Source organism: Propithecus coquereli, unplaced genomic scaffold (assembly GCF_000956105.1).
Source record: "Propithecus coquereli isolate 6110/MARCELLA unplaced genomic scaffold, Pcoq_1.0 Scaffold9, whole genome shotgun sequence".
In the NCBI taxonomy this organism is placed as follows: domain Eukaryota; kingdom Metazoa; phylum Chordata; class Mammalia; order Primates; family Indriidae; genus Propithecus; species Propithecus coquereli.
Window position 1 is genome coordinate 14,104,975 of NW_012155284.1, and position 20,217 is coordinate 14,125,191.

The 20,217-nt window shown below is 33.9% G+C and overlaps 1 protein-coding gene across 1 annotated transcript in view; it reads right to left on the reverse strand.

Annotated features, from left to right (window-relative positions):
• Positions 1-1,165: 1,165 nt before the first annotated feature.
• ERBB2IP (erbb2 interacting protein) overlaps positions 1,166-20,217 on the reverse strand; it is a 158,021-nt gene continuing 138,969 nt past the window's right edge. The window contains exons 20-25 of the mRNA XM_012664503.1: positions 16,313-16,456; positions 13,636-13,755; positions 6,629-6,835; positions 5,456-5,548; positions 4,928-5,002; positions 1,166-3,233 (exon numbers count right to left, since the gene is read on the reverse strand). Of these exons, the coding sequence (XP_012519957.1) occupies positions 3,126-3,233; positions 4,928-5,002; positions 5,456-5,548; positions 6,629-6,835; positions 13,636-13,755; positions 16,313-16,456 (747 nt within the window). The 3' untranslated portion in view covers positions 1,166-3,125. The remainder of the gene's footprint in view (positions 3,234-4,927; positions 5,003-5,455; positions 5,549-6,628; positions 6,836-13,635; positions 13,756-16,312; positions 16,457-20,217) is intronic.

Sequence of the window (20,217 nt, forward strand, 5' to 3'; positions counted from 1 at the left end):
CTCTAACCCTGAATTTCATAAATTAAACCACGCAACTTTAAATAACATTAGTTTATTATCTATACTCTATGTGTTAATTCAAGCCATCTAGATACATACAAAAATTTGGAATGTTGAATAAATGCTGATTGAAAAAAATATTACATGGCTGAGACTGGGAGATTTTTAAGCACAGCAAATTAATACTTAAAAGTTTAGTTCTGTTTATGGCAACGTTTGTGTTTAAAAGAATTTTTCAAGTGTATGTACATCTTCAAGTCTAGTCCAAAAAGGTCAGAAAAATATTTACAAAATAAATATGTAAGGAATTTTAGAATTTGTTTGATTCAGATGAAGATTCCTTAATGAAACGGTGTAAAACTTTAGACTGTGTCAACAACAGCAAACTGAATAAATTCCTCTGATCATATCCTATTTACTGGCATAAATCTTTACTAGTTAGCTAGGGTAAGAAATTTTAAACAGTTACTAAAAAAAGGCAGTTCTAGTTTTGATTATTTGTTACATAATACTTATTAAAATAAAATCAGCTATGGGTATAGGCCTTAACTACAATTCATTCAACAGTAATATAAACTAAAAATGTCTTCTCAGCTTCCTCAAAAGATTTAAATTATTACTCTTCTATTCAGATTTTGAAACTTTATTATTACCATAATAAAAATTCTAATGAAGAGTCCTGTCATTTAATTTTAATTTTCCAATATTTTGGAAGAAAACTTTGGCTATTAAGTGTAAGCTTTTTTGTGTTTTGGTTATTAATATATTATCATGTAATATTCCTTTTGGTAACAAACTTTCTTACTCAACTTTTTGTGTTGCAAGAACATTACAAAATTTTAATCAACTAAAGAATACAATAGTGCATTTTACATTTGCTGCACTTGTAATATTTCAATATAATATTCAATGAACTTAATGTTTAATCATTGATGAATGCATTATTCTGTGGGGCTTAATTCCTCTTCCAAAATTGTATCTATGTATCTGGTTCAAGGTAAAGTAGTTGAAAACTCCACAATTATGCCTATTTTATGTATTCCTGATTAAAAGTAGAATGTGATGGTGAAAATTTGAAATTAATAAAAAGAGAATGTGACTATTTTACAATGCCAAGTTAATATTTTAAAATAAATTAAGAATAAAGGGAACACCAAGACTTGTCTTAAAGAAGCTGTTTGTCATTCTTTTCTTTAGAGATTACAACACACATACAATAAGTGAATTTTATCAAAATACAGCACATTTCTTCTACTATATCCATAAAAATCAATTCCTATGTAAATAGTACGGAAAATCAACTAAAATGAGTTAAAATTTACAAAGAGTTATTAAAGGGTTTCAATCAAAATTATTAAAACTATACAGTACAATAACCAACTGATAACATCTTGAAAGAAGTGCAATATTTGAGTTCACATATTTAAAAGTGCTGTCCATTTACTCTGACTAGCAAGAATGGAAAGTGAGTCCAATTCACTTTTGCAAAAATAAATGTAGGTTGGTGTTTTAGTTAGTCCTATAAAAGTCTTAATTAAATCCAGGTTGAAGAACAAGGCGTAACAGATTAAAAATTTCCAAATTACATTTCTTAGTAATTAAAAATGAATTGCAATAACTGAATATTGCTCTAATGAAAGGTTCCAGACAAGCCTCAACTAACAACAGTCATTGATCTTCTATGGCACTTTTTTCTGGTCCAAATAACCATGCATTAATTCTTACCATTGCATGTTACTCAAATTTTATTTGATTACATAGAACAAAAACAAATAAAATTAATGGTTTGGATAAACAAAATTAACAAACCTCTATCAGATATCACATATTTGTTACAGTAACTGGGAACAAAGGCAGTTGGTGGTAAAACACTATTACACTGATACACTTAGAAACCCTTTAAAGACTCCGAAGTGTTGAGTTCACATTTAATGTTACCTGTAGGAACAGCCCTTTATTGAACAACTTTACATACTGGTAGGCCTCAAGGACCTACCCCTTTGCTCTACAACTCTCCACAGCAATTCTCTGTCACTGTGCCAGCTTCACAAACTCGCTTTGGTTTCTTAGCTCCATGCACACACTGTTTCCTTTTACTTTACCAAGGCAATGCAAGGCCAAACAAAAATCAAGAGGCTTTCCTAAACCTTCTTAACATTTTGTGTTACAGGTAACACAATGTTAAAACTGGCCATTTTAGTTTGATTTGCTGCTTAAAATAAAAATTATAAATTAGATTAAAATGGAACGCTAATTATAAAACAGATTGCAAGTACCACCATTTGCAAAAAATAAAAAAACCCAGGGGATTTCCATAGCACAAAAAATGCATGAACATGCATCTACAGTAGAGTTAAAAATTTCCTGTGACTAAAAAATTAAAAACTGAATCACCAGTAGCAAATGTATAGTCCATGGCTATGACAAGAACAGATCCTGTAGAGCTCATAAAATGCAATTATTGTCTTTTCTACTTCTTTAAAAAGATATTATGTATTTTATTGCATGATTCTATTAATAAAAAACACATTTTTTTCATTCTTTGCTTCCAGATTTTTATAGGAAATAACTGTTTTAATCTGGCCTTGGAAAGTGAACCCACCAGCACCACCTTCACCTACTCACTCTTCAATTCAATATGCACATAGCAAAAGCCAACACTTCAAATCTCTTGCCCACGTCAAAAAAAAGTAGTTTCAGGAGAAAAACATTAATACCAGTTGAATAAAAATAAAGGCATAAAAGCTATGAGATAGATAGCTCTGCCATCTGTCTCTGGGCTAAAATCAAGGCTAACTATTGCCTTGCACACAGTTCAGTTATATGTATGAAATCCAAAAATAAACCTACAATCTATACAAAAACAACATAGGTTTGTTTCTGTAGCCTTGATTGCTATGTTTAAAAACCTAACAAGTTTTATACGGTATGAATTCAACAGTCTCCTTTATATTCTGTACAGTGGTTCTTTCCCTCTAACCACAAGTTCCATTACTTCATTAATGTACAAATGTGAACATAATTTTTTGAGTTCTTTATATATAAAAATAGTCAAAATATTAATTTCCCCTGCAAGTATCTTCCAATAAATCTCGCTGTCTTTCCCCCTTTTTTGTCCACAGTGCTTATGAGGAAACTTCTCGTACAATGATGAGTTCTACTGTATTCTGGAAAGTTTTTAGCAAGGACACTGCTTGTCCATGTTCAATATTGATAAAACTGTAGCCATTAGCCTAGAAGAAAGAGGAAAAATGCTTTTAGGAAAAACATTTTACAGTAATTTATTTGCATTTCTGCACTTAAATTTCTGCCAGGTAGTTCACAAACCTGAAGCAAATAAGAATCACTTTGGGAATTTAAAACAACATATAGACTCCCTATTCTATACTTCTAAAATCTCTGAAGATGGGGTCCAGGAATCTGTATTTTGTCCAAGTTTTCAGACAATTCTCATGTAGTGGCCCAATGTTAGGAACCACTTGCTTAAGATACAATGTCAGACATGGTGATGTGTATGTACGTGCTAATATGTATCTGAGGGGAACAAACTGCAGGGATAGCAGGGGACAAGGCCTAGTCTTCCCAAAGCCTGGGAGCCATCAGATCAAGACCACCTTCCTATAATTAAGGCTAATATTTATTTATTTTTTTAATTTTTATTTATTTATTTTTTTTGAGACACAGTCTCGCTGTGTTGCCCGGGCTAGAGTGCCGTGGCGTCATCGTAGCTCACAGCAACCTCAAACTCCTGGGCTCAAGCGATCCTCCTGCCTCAGCCTCCCGAGTAGCTGGGACTACAGGCATGTGCCACCATGCCCAGCTAATTTTTTCTATATATTTTTAGTTGTCCGATTAATTTCTTTCTATTTTTTTTTAGTAGAGACGGGGTCTCGCTCTTGCTTAGGCTGGTTTCGAACTCCTGAGCTCAAACAATCCGCCCGCCTCGGCCTCCCAGAGTGGGCTAATATTTATTGAGGTCTTAATGTGTACAAGACACACTGTTCTATACACATCAAATGAATTAAATACTATGATTCTCTTAACGACACTCAAAGAAGATTCTTTCATCGTCCTATTTTAGAGAAGAGAAAACCCAGGCATGGAGAGGTAAAGTAACTTCCTCAGTCACAAAATCAAAACCATAGATTCCCAAATGGTTCAGAAAAATAAATGTGTATGAGTTTATGAGTGAGTGAATGTGTATGGAGAGAGAGGGAGGAGGGTGGAAGGGAAAAGAGGAGGATGAATGCTAAAGACAATGTGGCAAAATATGAGCAACTGGTGATCAAATGAAGTATATACAGATGTTTGCTGTATTATTTTTGCAGCTTTCTCTAAGCTTGAAATTATTTAAAAATTAAAAAAAAATGTTTTAAATTATATTTTAGAAAAGTGTTGGAGCCAGGATTCAAACTCAGGCAATATGGCTTCAGAGTCTGTACTTTTGCTACTAAATGCTAATGTCTATATGATTAGAGTTATTTACTTTTTAAAGATTAACTTCTTTTCAATGGTAGGCTGTCATAAAAAAGAGAGATTAATTTCTGAATGTTAAGAGATTAATTTCTGAACTGACAACAGTGAAAGTAGGGGTAGAGAAGGAGAGCTGTACTTGTGTCTTAGGTTCGTCTTCCTTCTAAGACAGAGCTACACTGCAAGTGTTTAGGAAGCTGAAGGAACAGAGAAAAGGGGGACATAGGAAAATAAAAAGGACTTTTCAGATTTTGAAATTTTCTTCTCTATTTTTGATATGAAAGCCCACTCCCAAAAAGGAGTACTCTGATCCCCCTTCCTGAACTTAAACAAAAGCTATATCAAACATAGAGGAATGATTTTCAAGTATAAATTAGAAATATTTCAAACTATAAAAACCCTAGAGGAATGTTATAAAATGAAAGAAAATAATAAAAAGATTCATCTTAATTACCTGAATAATTTTATCACCTGGCTGCAGTAATTTTGACGCTGGTCCTTCAGGCTGTACCCTTGTTACAAATATACCCTTTAATAACAACAAAAAAGATAACTATTTAACCAAAGACCGGATGCATGGAGAAATCTTTCTTCCACATCATGCAAATATTTGACTCATGGTACAAGTTTCTCCCTGACTTCTCTGAGTAATACTATGACAAATCAAAGTTATTTTTCCCTCTACTAATTCTGACTTTAGTGATGAAATTACTTCTATAGATGTTGAGAAAAGTAATATGAAAATTAAAAATCACTTGATAATATCATAAACACTCAAAATTTTTGGTTAAAGTTTTTCCCTTAAGCAATTAACTTGAATGATCGAATTTCAAATGAAAAGCTAAACAATACAGAGGGGAATAAAAGTGATGTCTACGTAGAGTTACACAAATATCTATTAGATTTTCACTTACATATAAGAGGTATTAAATTAGTGAATAAAATTTTATGGGTGTTTCAAGGACATATAAACAAAACTTACATCATCATCAGGTCTGAAAGGATTTCCTCTACCTCCAACACCTCCTGATATGCTAAATCCAAGTTCTGGATCCTTTTCAATTCTCACACGAATCTGAGTTAGTATGAAAATAAAGGGAACTATTATTACTATTTCAGAAAAAGTTATAACATGACAAAATCCACATTTAAATATTGGTGAGTTAAGGATTCATCAAAAATAAACATTTGGTCAGATGAAGTGAAAATACAACATAGAATATTATGTTAATGAGTTAGTTAGTTAAAGACACAGCTGGGATTATAAAGCATAGCTCCTAATTTTATTGCTTGTCTTATGAGGATAGGTAATCAATTAATGTTAACCTAAAACTATTTTACTTTTTAGACATGGATTTTAATGACAATGCATAAACACAAAATGTGCATTATTATCAGTTTCCACTTGTGTAACATCTAAATTACAATAGTATCTCTGTCTACTGGCTTGTTTCATAAGATATCTAAAGATCCACTGGTGGTTTTGTGATATTAACTCTTCATTTCCTGAATGTGTCAAAGTGAATGTTTCAAAGGAGTTGGGATTTTAAAATATGACCGATAGTAGTTTTTATAACTAAGCAAAAAAGATGCAAGAATTAAACTTCTGTTACAAAACATTCCCTTTCACCAGAGATTCAACCAAAATGAATAAAACATTTGATCTCCACCTAAGTTTCTAATTTATTGATCATTTATCAATAAACTATCATGATATGTGAATGTATGGCTCATGACTTTAAGTTCTTTTTAAGATCAAATACTCAATGTGGTTTGGAATCTATAGTCAAATTTCAAAATCTAAGGAATTAAGATTTTAGGTGTTACAGAACAATATGCCATTTCAGCTGAATGGTCTACTATTTCTATTCCTGAAGGATGTCTGATTACTGGAGTATCAACCAGTTTTGGGAAAGCAACCTCCTTAGAATTAAAAAAAAATCATGGCAAAAATACTAAATCCTATATCATACAATCATAAAGTCAAATTAAAACTACCAACTTTATGCTTTATAAACTTAACATAAAACTAAAACTTTAAACAAAATGGTAAAAACTACGTTAAAATTCTATATGAATTTACTGGTAATAAATAACCTATGAAAATACATAAGAAGCTTAGTCTCATATTTCAAACAGTCTTGATTATTCTTACCTCTTGCTTTGCCAGTTCATGGCCTTGTCTAGGAGAACAATGGGGCTGTGTATATGGAGGCTGGTGGGCCACTTTCAGCATCAAGTAATCAATTAGTTGTTCTCTAGAGGGATGCCTTGCCACAGATGCCTGAGGGGGGTGATGTGTGTGACTATAATTTGCCTGAGGCCTGAGAGGCTGGCCCATCTGTCCATTACTCAAAGGCATCTAAGAAAAACATGAAGTATCTTAAAATGACCAATAATAATGTCTTATTACAAATATTTGGATTTCTTCTTGAAGCATTACAAGAGCATGAGAGTATTTACATTCTAATAAACCACACAATACCATGCCACTTTTTCTAATTTTAAACCTTAAAAAACTATTAATGTCTTAATTCTAAACTTGCCTGAGTGCTTGCTGATCGATTCACTCTTTTAAGCTTTCAAATGAAAGTGTATCATATCTACACTTTAAATTATTTGCTTTTCTGTTAGATATATCTGTCTTTTGTTAGATGCACCTATCTTTGTTACAGCAAACCAACTGTTAAAATGGCAAATACTGTCAAGATTCTAAAATTTAAGCAAGCCTGTTACAAGCATATCTTTCCCCATACTATACATGCTCACATATACATACATCAGGTACATTTGTCGATGTTTTTCTTCAGGAAAAATGTAATTTTGTGGTATAATTTTTTCCAAATTTGAATGTTTTTATATCTTTATTCCTTTCTTTCCTGAATTAACAAGCCAATTCAACTATCTATGTAGTAACTGATTTATTACTTCTGTGTGTGCATCTATGTTAATTTTTAAACTAAGAATATTAGAGAATATAAACTCTCATAGAATATTAACCACTAAATTAAAATGTTAACATTCTACTTTATTCTTCATAAGTTAAACAAAAATTTTGAGATTATTAGTTTGTTGTTAAGGAACTTTATTTTAATGCCTCTCATTTTAAGAGATTGAACCTGACTTAAAATCACCTTTGTAGAAATGTGGCTAATAGCTTATTCTGTTAGTGTGAGGAATCTATCTTAAAAACAAATCATACTACAAATATTTGCATATAAAGATTTTTGTGTAGAAAAAAATATCTTTACCCTTTTCAAACATTTAAAACTTCCCTATTAGTTACTAACAGAAAGGTAACCTCATCCACAATGAAATTATGGGAAAAAAACTGTTGAGTTCCATTTTCCTAAAATTATCCAAAAGTAGAAAAGTTTAGAGAAAGACATTGCAACAGTTTCAGAACTGTATGCTCTTCTTATGTGAACCTTGCTGAAAGATACAAAGAAGTTTAGCTTTGGTGAAGATTTGTACTTTTTAAAAAAGGTACTCTTTTTTACTGTTACACTGTGTTACACTTGAGAACTTAGTTCTGAAGTCTGGGAACACACACGGGTATTCTGTGATAGGACACAAGGATGATATTACTCTACGACAACCCTTGTATTCGTGGAGGAGAAGAGAAATGAGGCACTATATTATCTGTATATTTTTGGAGGAAAAAACCCCATCGTGGTTGTTTATTACTTGATCCCTGTAGATTTAATGCAATTGCTCTGCCCAGGAGCAATTAACTGGTTGTGCTATTGCTTTATAACTTATGCACAATTCTGTAGATCGCCCTTGCTTTTCTCTATGTTTATACCATTTATTCCTATGTGCAGATTCAGGATCTTTCTCTCCAGGGGAAAATCCAGATGACAATTACTACTGACCTTTTCTTAAGACTCCCTGACATGTGGATATTTGGTCTTGCCTACATCAATGTTAAAGATACACATGGAATATATTAAGCTATGATAGCAGATGGCTCAGGAGATTAAGAAGCTCAAAACAAACTCAGTAACCTAAACCATAAAGTGTAAAATAAAAAAAAAAGGAAACTGGATGACAGAGCTTAATTAAAAGAAAAAAGGGTAAAATAAATAGATATATATATGAATTTACATATTAGATGGCTGGGTGTCTACTTTCAAGAGCAATGTAAAAGTTTTATATAATAAATAACTATGCTTCACAATCATATCTGATTATACTAGAGGCACGAAATTAGTTAAGAAAATGAGAAGGAATAGCTTGAGGGAGAATAGTAAAGACTTATCTGTCTGGCAGTGGCCATAGACAATCTTTATTTCTTTTCTTTTTTTTTTTGGAGATAGAGTCCAGCCTAGCTCACCACAACCTCAAACTCCTGGGTTCAAGCGATCCTCCTGCCCCAGCCTCCCGAGTAGCTGGGACTATAGGCCCGTGCCACCATGCCCAGCCAATTTTCTCTATTTTTAGTAGAGATTGGGGGGGGGGTCTCACTCTTGCTCAGGCTGGTCTTGAACTCCTGAGCTCAAGCGATTCTCCTGCCTCGGCTTCCCAGAGTGCTAGGATTACAGGTATGAGCCACTGCCTAGATAATCTATTTCTACATGACTGACACATTTTTGCTATGAAAGTACTAAGAATACAGCCATCATCTATTCTACCATCTTTCAAGATGATTTCTAATTACATTTGAAGTATTTTAAAAATGATTTTAGTAACAGTAAAAGATCCTAGGATGAAGAATTTAAAACCAAGTTCATCTTCAACTCTCCAAATAGGTTTACTATTAGGAATGTCAAATAGCCCTTGATTCAAATGACAAAGTAAGTAGGTGGTACTATAGAAATGCAAATGCAACAAAATGATTCTGCAGTGTGGAAAAATCATGGAATAAATTAAGAAATAGAAGACAAAGTCAAATTCTATTTTGTATTTTGTATTTCTGATTTTTAAGAAATCCTTACTAATAAAGGGAAGAAGCCCTCAAAGAGTATTTTCAGTTAAAGCACATATGATACTTCTAATTCAAAAGCTGCAAAACATAGTAAGCTCACAGATACTACTTCATTTATTTCCTCAGCACCTACTTTCATCAAGCTGTCTGGAGGAACATCTTTGTTACTAAGTGTAGCTGACGAGTAGTTCTGCTGTCCTGAAATGAATATATCATCTTGGCCAGGATCTCCTGGACTGGATGTCTGGGAATGCTTCAAATGAGGGGAAAATAAAAAGTAAACAAATAATGCTCTTTAAGATGTGAAACCAAAACGATGATGATACTGGAGAGAAGGCTAGGAAAAATATTACTAGATAGTGAAAAGATGGAAGACCCAAATCAAACATTACCATCATCACCGCCATCAATTAATATTCTTCTTCCAAAGGTACATAGTAAGATGTTTGTTCTTGTGTGAAAAGTTTACATGGATAGATACTGTTAATCTATTTCTTTATAATGCACAGATGTAGAAGACAAACTACGTGTTCTTTTTTTGTTTTTTTTTTGGAGACAGAGTCTTGCCCTGTCGCCCAGGGTAGAGTGCAGTGGCATCATCATAGCTTACCGCAACCTCAAACTCCTGGGCTCAAGGGATCCTCCCACCTCAGCCCGCCTGAGAGTGCTAGGATTACAGGCGTGAGCCATTGCCTGGCCAACATGTTTTTTCCTTTTAGTTTTATAGTAATACCTGGCTTTTAACACGTTTTAACAATAAATTTAGTTATTAATCAGAGTCTCAAATTTTAGGACCAATTAAAATATACTCCTGTTGAGTATTATAAAGAGATTTTTGGTAAAAAAATTGTTGTTTTTTTAATAGCCATAGTACCACACAGGATTTTTTCCCCCTAAATTTTAATGATGAGCAGTATCAATAAACTTCTAGTCTTATAAAAACAACCTAAAATCTACTTTGTTATGATATATTACAAGATACTTATAAACTTAAGGATTTATAATTAATTTTAGAAACTATGTCTGCAACAGATCTATTACATGCAGTTAGTTGCTAGTTCAAACCATGGCTTAGAATTTTTGGTTATGGTTTGATCTAACTTTGTGTATTTACGCAATGAATACTTTATTTTCCTTCTCCCTTTTTGAGATGAGCTTTTAAAACACATATTAATCAATTTAGCTCACAGCCTGAAATTTAAATTCAAGCCTGGAATATACAACTATGCTTATCTACTTTTGAAAATAACAAGCATATTATGCGTGAAAAAGTAAAATTCAATGGACTCAAAGGCTCTGAATTTAAGAAAAACAAGCACAAAATGTTACTGTAAAAGAATTTAGAAAGAGTAATTGTTTCAGATGATTATAAATGGCAAAAACTCCCCCTGGAGTTAATATAATAAAAGACACTGGTCTTTACCACATGTACTCTGTTTAAATGAGGGATTAAATTTACCACCTTTTTCTCTCCCTCTTTAAACTGAGAAATGACTGCTTCCACTATAACAGCATAGAAACCATATGGTGGTAGGTGACAAGAGGACAGGGTAAGGCTACATCAGGTGTAGCCAGAGCAAAGTGAATCCAGGAAACTGTTCCTACTCTAGAACACAACAGAGAAAATCCAGGGATGTATAAAAATAGGGGAAGGTGGTTATAACCAGGAAAAAGTAAAGGACCCAGAACTAAGTGAAGAGTTAACATGGAAACTTTGGGGAGGGGATAAAATAGGGTTGTAAGGGGGAAACATCCTTACAAGTTGGAAGGAGAGGGACAGAAGAAGTATCTGTCAAGAGGCTATGCTACCACCTCAAATTGTTACAGAGAGAAAAATCTTGAAACAGAGCCAGGCCTGAGTTGTTCTTTCTCTTTTTCTGCCTTTCTATCCTCTACACTTAACTTTCATTAAAATAACAAACCTTTCTTCTTTACTACTAAGGACTACGGTAAAATGTGGGTAATAAAGGATTTGGGTTTTGCCTTTTTTTTTTTTTTTTTAAAGAGACAGGGTCTCACTGTGTTGCCCAGGCTGGAGTATAGTGGCATCATCATAGCTCACTGCAGTCTCTAACTCATGGGCTCAAGTAGTCCTTCTGCCTCAGCCTCCTGAGTAGCTGGGACTACATGCACATGCCACCACATCTGGCTAATTTTTTTTTTTTTTTGTAGAGATGAGGTCTTGCCATGTTGCCCAGGCTGGTCTGGAACTCTTGGCCTGAAGTGATTCTCTTGCCTCAGCCACTCAAAGTGCTGGGATTATAGGTGTGAGCCAACGTGCCAGGCATGGGTTTGCCTTTTCATTAGTATTTATTACAGTTTCTTTAGCCTCACATTTAATCATATCCAGCGAATTATGATTAAACATAGTTACAGGTAGTGCTTTTTATTAGCCAATTCTCAATCACCTGGAGTTAAAATTACTTCTCCCTATATCAGCTCTGGATTACATATGGCATAGCGCCTTGAAATCTTGAGTTAGGAACAGCAAACTAATTTTAATATTAAGAAAAAAATCCTGCAAAGAATAAAATTTTTAAAAACCTCTCAGATGATTTTTCCTACTGTTCATTCCTTTTTGCATAAATATATAAAAGCTGACTACATCCCTTGCTTATGACCAAAGAAACTTTAAGAGATAAGGACTAAATCAGCTTTGAAGAAAGTTTTAGAACTAAGCCATGGAAGAACTCATAGGAAATTAAGGTTTCTAACCCACAGTAAATTATTTTTCTAGAAACATTAAAACGTTTAAAATTTTGGGTTTTTTCTCTACATGCTAGAAGTATTGGTCTACTGTAGGTACTCACTCGAAAAATGTGCCCACCAGAACCTCTTCCGTCTGCAACACTCAAGGCAAGACTGCCTTGGCTGCCATGCAGATCCCTAGAGCTGCCATACTGAAAACTGCTTACAGCAGTAAAATTGGAATTAAAGGACCTTGACAGCATACTCTGAATAAAGAGGGGATAGATTTAACAGAGATTAGTGTAGCATGCAAAATCCACAAGACATGTTATGTACACAGATTATTTACAAGTAACCCCAATACCACACAGAACTATCATGCAACAATGAATTTTCAGAGCCACTGAAAGAAATTGGCCCTATTTACCATATATTTTACATGACAATATACATATATTGTACACATAAATTACATGTAAATACAACCATTTATATATTTAAGCACCAAGGAAGAAAGCAGACATATACCTGCTTTTATAATGCTATTTCCTTTACTCCTAACGATCTTATATATGTCAGAAAATAGGAATTGATGTCATACCCAGATGTACGTGTATCTATACAGTCATACGTAGAACACAAATTAATTTCTCTATATAAAGATAAACTTTATGAACACCTGGTAATTCTAAGTCAAATGAACTTCTAGAGAGTCCACTTCATTTTATAGAAATTAATTCTATCTTATTAAATAAACCAAGAGTTTAAACACATATACTATAGCACAAAACATTAAATATATTTGCAAAAAAGTACCTGGCTCATTTCAATTTCTAAAAATATTATCTTCCACATTTAGAAAAATCTTACATTGGAGAAAAGTTTAACATATACACAATTTTAGAATTTTTTTTTTTTTTTTTTTTTTTTTTTTTTAAGAGACAGGTCTTGTTATGTTGCCCAGGCTGGTCTTGAACTCCTGAGCTCAAGCGATTCTCCTGCCTCGGCTTCCCAGAGTGCTAGGATTACAGGTATGAGCCACTGCCTAGATAATCTATTTCTACATGACTGACACATTTTTGCTATGAAAGTACTAAGAATACAGCCATCATCTATTCTACCATCTTTCAAGATGATTTCTAATTACATTTGAAGTATTTTAAAAATGATTTTAGTAACAGTAAAAGATCCTAGGATGAAGAATTTAAAACCAAGTTCATCTTCAACTCTCCAAATAGGTTTACTATTAGGAATGTCAAATAGCCCTTGATTCAAATGACAAAGTAAGTAGGTGGTACTATAGAAATGCAAATGCAACAAAATGATTCTGCAGTGTGGAAAAATCATGGAATAAATTAAGAAATAGAAGACAAAGTCAAATTCTATTTTGTATTTTGTATTTCTGATTTTTAAGAAATCCTTACTAATAAAGGGAAGAAGCCCTCAAAGAGTATTTTCAGTTAAAGCACATATGATACTTCTAATTCAAAAGCTGCAAAACATAGTAAGCTCACAGATACTACTTCATTTATTTCCTCAGCACCTACTTTCATCAAGCTGTCTGGAGGAACATCTTTGTTACTAAGTGTAGCTGACGAGTAGTTCTGCTGTCCTGAAATGAATATATCATCTTGGCCAGGATCTCCTGGACTGGATGTCTGGGAATGCTTCAAATGAGGGGAAAATAAAAAGTAAACAAATAATGCTCTTTAAGATGTGAAACCAAAACGATGATGATACTGGAGAGAAGGCTAGGAAAAATATTACTAGATAGTGAAAAGATGGAAGACCCAAATCAAACATTACCATCATCACCGCCATCAATTAATATTCTTCTTCCAAAGGTACATAGTAAGATGTTTGTTCTTGTGTGAAAAGTTTACATGGATAGATACTGTTAATCTATTTCTTTATAATGCACAGATGTAGAAGACAAACTACGTGTTCTTTTTTTGTTTTTTTTTTGGAGACAGAGTCTTGCCCTGTCGCCCAGGGTAGAGTGCAGTGGCATCATCATAGCTTACCGCAACCTCAAACTCCTGGGCTCAAGGGATCCTCCCACCTCAGCCCGCCTGAGAGTGCTAGGATTACAGGCGTGAGCCATTGCCTGGCCAACATGTTTTTTCCTTTTAGTTTTATAGTAATACCTGGCTTTTAACACGTTTTAACAATAAATTTAGTTATTAATCAGAGTCTCAAATTTTAGGACCAATTAAAATATACTCCTGTTGAGTATTATAAAGAGATTTTTGGTAAAAAAATTGTTGTTTTTTTAATAGCCATAGTACCACACAGGATTTTTTCCCCCTAAATTTTAATGATGAGCAGTATCAATAAACTTCTAGTCTTATAAAAACAACCTAAAATCTACTTTGTTATGATATATTACAAGATACTTATAAACTTAAGGATTTATAATTAATTTTAGAAACTATGTCTGCAACAGATCTATTACATGCAGTTAGTTGCTAGTTCAAACCATGGCTTAGAATTTTTGGTTATGGTTTGATCTAACTTTGTGTATTTACGCAATGAATACTTTATTTTCCTTCTCCCTTTTTGAGATGAGCTTTTAAAACACATATTAATCAATTTAGCTCACAGCCTGAAATTTAAATTCAAGCCTGGAATATACAACTATGCTTATCTACTTTTGAAAATAACAAGCATATTATGCGTGAAAAAGTAAAATTCAATGGACTCAAAGGCTCTGAATTTAAGAAAAACAAGCACAAAATGTTACTGTAAAAGAATTTAGAAAGAGTAATTGTTTCAGATGATTATAAATGGCAAAAACTCCCCCTGGAGTTAATATAATAAAAGACACTGGTCTTTACCACATGTACTCTGTTTAAATGAGGGATTAAATTTACCACCTTTTTCTCTCCCTCTTTAAACTGAGAAATGACTGCTTCCACTATAACAGCATAGAAACCATATGGTGGTAGGTGACAAGAGGACAGGGTAAGGCTACATCAGGTGTAGCCAGAGCAAAGTGAATCCAGGAAACTGTTCCTACTCTAGAACACAACAGAGAAAATCCAGGGATGTATAAAAATAGGGGAAAGTGGTTATAACCAGGAAAAAGTAAAGGACCCAGAACTAAGTGAAGAGTTAACATGGAAACTTTGGGGAGGGGATAAAATAGGGTTGTAAGGGGGAAACATCCTTACAAGTTGGAAGGAGAGGGACAGAAGAAGTATCTGTCAAGAGGCTATGCTACCACCTCAAATTGTTACAGAGAGAAAAATCTTGAAACAGAGCCAGGCCTGAGTTGTTCTTTCTCTTTTTCTGCCTTTCTATCCTCTACACTTAACTTTCATTAAAATAACAAACCTTTCTTCTTTACTACTAAGGACTACGGTAAAATGTGGGTAATAAAGGATTTGGGTTTTGCCTTTTTTTTTTTTTTTTTAAAGAGACAGGGTCTCACTGTGTTGCCCAGGCTGGAGTATAGTGGCATCATCATAGCTCACTGCAGTCTCTAACTCATGGGCTCAAGTAGTCCTTCTGCCTCAGCCTCCTGAGTAGCTGGGACTACATGCACATGCCACCACATCTGGCTAATTTTTTTTTTTTTTTGTAGAGATGAGGTCTTGCCATGTTGCCCAGGCTGGTCTGGAACTCTTGGCCTGAAGTGATTCTCTTGCCTCAGCCACTCAAAGTGCTGGGATTATAGGTGTGAGCCAACGTGCCAGGCATGGGTTTGCCTTTTCATTAGTATTTATTACAGTTTCTTTAGCCTCACATTTAATCATATCCAGCGAATTATGATTAAACATAGTTACAGGTAGTGCTTTTTATTAGCCAATTCTCAATCACCTGGAGTTAAAATTACTTCTCCCTATATCAGCTCTGGATTACATATGGCATAGCGCCTTGAAATCTTGAGTTAGGAACAGCAAACTAATTTTAATATTAAGAAAAAAATCCTGCAAAGAATAAAATTTTTAAAAACCTCTCAGATGATTTTTCCTACTGTTCATTCCTTTTTGCATAAATATATAAAAGCTGACTACATCCCTTGCTTATGACCAAAGAAACTTTAAGAGATAAGGACTAAATCAGCTTTGAAGAAAGTTTTAGAACTAAGCCATGGAAGAACTCATAGGAAATTAAGGTTTCTAACCCACAGTAAATTATTTTTCTAGAAACATTAAAACGTTTAAAATTTTGGGTTTTTTCTCTACATGCTAGAAGTATTGGTCTACTGTAGGTACTCACTCGAAAAATGTGCCCACCAGAACCTCTTCCGTCTGCAACACTCAAGGCAAGACTGCCTTGGCTGCCATGCAGATCCCTAGAGCTGCCATACTGAAAACTGCTTACAGCAGTAAAATTGGAATTAAAGGACCTTGACAGCATACTCTGAATAAAGAGGGGATAGATTTAACAGAGATTAGTGTAGCATGCAAAATCCACAAGACATGTTATGTACACAGATTATTTACAAGTAACCCCAATACCACACAGAACTATCATGCAACAATGAATTTTCAGAGCCACTGAAAGAAATTGGCCCTATTTACCATATATTTTACATGACAATATACATATATTGTACACATAAATTACATGTAAATACAACCATTTATATATTTAAGCACCAAGGAAGAAAGCAGACATATACCTGCTTTTATAATGCTATTTCCTTTACTCCTAACGATCTTATATATGTCAGAAAATAGGAATTGATGTCATACCCAGATGTACGTGTATCTATACAGTCATACGTAGAACACAAATTAATTTCTCTATATAAAGATAAACTTTATGAACACCTGGTAATTCTAAGTCAAATGAACTTCTAGAGAGTCCACTTCATTTTATAGAAATTAATTCTATCTTATTAAATAAACCAAGAGTTTAAACACATATACTATAGCACAAAACATTAAATATATTTGCAAAAAAGTACCTGGCTCATTTCAATTTCTAAAAATATTATCTTCCACATTTAGAAAAATCTTACATTGGAGAAAAGTTTAACATATACACAATTTTAGAATTTTTTTTTTTTTTTTTTTTTTTTTTTTTTAAGAGACAGGTCTTGTTATGTTGCCCAGGCTGGTCTTGAACTTCTGGGCTCAAGCAATTCTTGTCTCAGCCTCTCTTTTAAAAGGTTCCTGGCTGCTCTACAATTAGCAGAAAAAAAAAACTAGAAAATGTATGTGTCACAAATTTTCCCTATTCAAATAAATATTAAAGATCACTATATTTTAAGGGTTAGTGGTGGCCTTTGCTGCTTAACTGTTGAGTTCACACGAATACCTAATTGCTAATCCCAGAACTGCCTGACTCTCATTGTTCCTGCTAGTTTACTCCCAGCATTATTAACTGCTGTTCTTTCACATGGATATTTTTAGTCATGTCCCTGGAGCACTGACAGCTTGATGGTCAAACTGGGGAAACTACATTTTGGGCATGGCTTGTTATTAAGAAATACAGAAATGTCCTAACGAGGATTTCTATATTACTCTTGGGAAATACATTCCTTCTCCAGATTTTGAAGTTGGTATCTAATACCAAGAACATTAATAACAGGATTCCAGAAAGAAAAGGATCTATAAAATTACCATGTACACATTCAGTTATTTTGTGGATTCTAAAGTAACGACTAAAGAAAAAGCTAAACTTAATAGCCCAGATCTGCATTTTCCAAGCCTTATCCCAATTCACCAGGGATAAGGACAATTCGGAGGTTCCATAAACATTTGATTGGAATATAAAGAAATCATTCACATTCACACACACACACACACACAAATAACACATACTCCTTTGTTACACACAGAGCTTTAACATGTTAACTTGAATGGCCTGATTCAACCTTTTAATGAATAGGTCTTGGAACAAAGCTTTTACTGTCATCTCTGAATATATAGGAGCTTACTGTAAATATTTCACTCACTAAACAGGTCTGGTTTTGAATCCAGACTTATGTATAGACATCCACATAAAACTGCATCCCCTCACAACACAATGCACAGAGCTCAATTAAATGCTAGGCATCATGACCCTGGGCAATGTTGTTCATTATATGTTGACAGTTGTATAATAACAAGTGAACATGACATTTATCATGTTTTGTTTACCATATTATGATTTGGAGTGCTTCATATCTCAGTCTTTATATAATAAGGAATATTAATGAATGCTGAAATTAGTAATAATTCAACTTTGCAATAAAAAGTTTTTATTACAAGGCTGGGTGCAGTGGCTCATGCCTGTAATCCCAGTGTTCTTTGGGAGGCCAAGGTGGGAGGACTGCTTGAGCCCAGGAGTTCGAGATTACAGTGAGTTATGACTGTACCACTGCATTGCAGCCTGGGAAACAGAGCAAGATCCCATCTCTAAAAACAAAAACAACAACAACAATAGTTTTTATTCCTTTTCCAGACTTGCTTATTAATTTAATTAAATCTTTTTGTTGTTGTTGTTGTTAAGACAGCATCGCATTCTGTTGCCTGGGATAGAGTGCAGTAGAATCAGCATAGCTCATTGTATCCTCAAATTCCCAGTTTCAAGCAATACTCCTGCCTCAGCTTCCCAAGTAGCTGGGACCACAGGTGTGTACCACCACACTTGCCTAATTTTTTTCCTATTTTTTGTAGAGATGGGGAGTCTCCCTATGTTGCCCAGGCTGGTTCCTGGCCTCAAGCAATCCTCCCGCCTCAGCCTCCCAAAGTGGTAGAATTACAGGTGTGAGCCACTGCACCCAGCCAAGTCAGTCTTGAGATTTTCAAGGTGACATCTGTTTTATATATTTGGATTCCAGATACAGTTTTTTTTTGGGGGGGGGGCAGGGTAACTACTAAAAGGTTTAAAAGCCACTTAAGCTTCAATAAGCTATTATTACTAAACTCTCAGTTGAGCAAAGTAGCAAATTTTAATTTGAGGACTAACCTCATGAGGCATTGTGGAATCCTCTAGGGAAAATTCTTAAATGTCCACAATGCCATCAGAATTATTATGGTGGCAGTGTGTGTGTGTGTAAGAGATCCTCCATCATCTGCCACCACTTTGAACCAATGCTTTGAAGTTTAGTGTCTAAATAATGCTGTTATTAAAGTAGCTAATTAGTAATATATTTATGTAGAACTTTCAATATACTTATGTTGCCCATAACATTCTGATTCCCATGTCTAATGATTAAGAGTGTGAAGAATGCAGCACAAAGTAGTTTCTATAAATAAAAAAAAAGGAAGAAAACTTTCAGAATCATATTTAATATTTTTAGAGCATTTGAACATATGAAGAGCAAGCACCCCCACACTGGGGACTTGTGTGTATGTATCATGGAACTTGAATAGACTGCCCTTTGGAATAATAAGCATGTCTAACATTAGCAATTTAAAATACTTAAAATAACAATATATTTATCTTTTCAGTATCTCTCAGAAAAACACTTTTTTCTTGTCCTACATAATTATTGCCTAGGAAAACTCACTTACTCACACAGTGTGTATCTCAAATTTGCATCATTAACCCTAATTTCATACAGTATTCCAAGCTACTTGCACACACTATCATTATATCAAACTCAATATATTCAAAAACATGTAAGTTATTTTTTTTGTCAAATCGCTATACTGTACCACATTGCTTTAAAGACTATTCTCCTAACTATGAACTTTAAAAAAAAAGTTAATGACCAAATAACCCAAACCAGAAACCTTAGCTGCTTCTTGAATCCCTTCTCTCATCCAATCCTTAAAAATAATTTTTTGTCAAAGTGTTTTTCAGATTAATTCCCACTACAGCCATAATCCTAGCCCAGGTATGCATCAGTTGGCTGTTTTATTATTGAAATGGTTTCTTCAACTATCTCTTCGAAATTCATCCTGAACACTTTTGCACAAGATATCCTAAAATACCACATCTACCGGTGAAATAATAGTGGTTCCCCCTTGTTTACTGTGTCAAATTGAATTATTATTATTATTCTTTTGGCCTGGCTTTTAAAATTGTTCTTCTCTCATCCACGTAACATATATGTCATCCTGGGAACATTACTTAACATTCTGTGTCTAAAAGTCCTTATTGTAAGATGGGATAATAAAAAATATCACATAGGGCTCATGTGAAAATTCAGAAACATTTGTATAAAGAGATAATTGTACATAGGC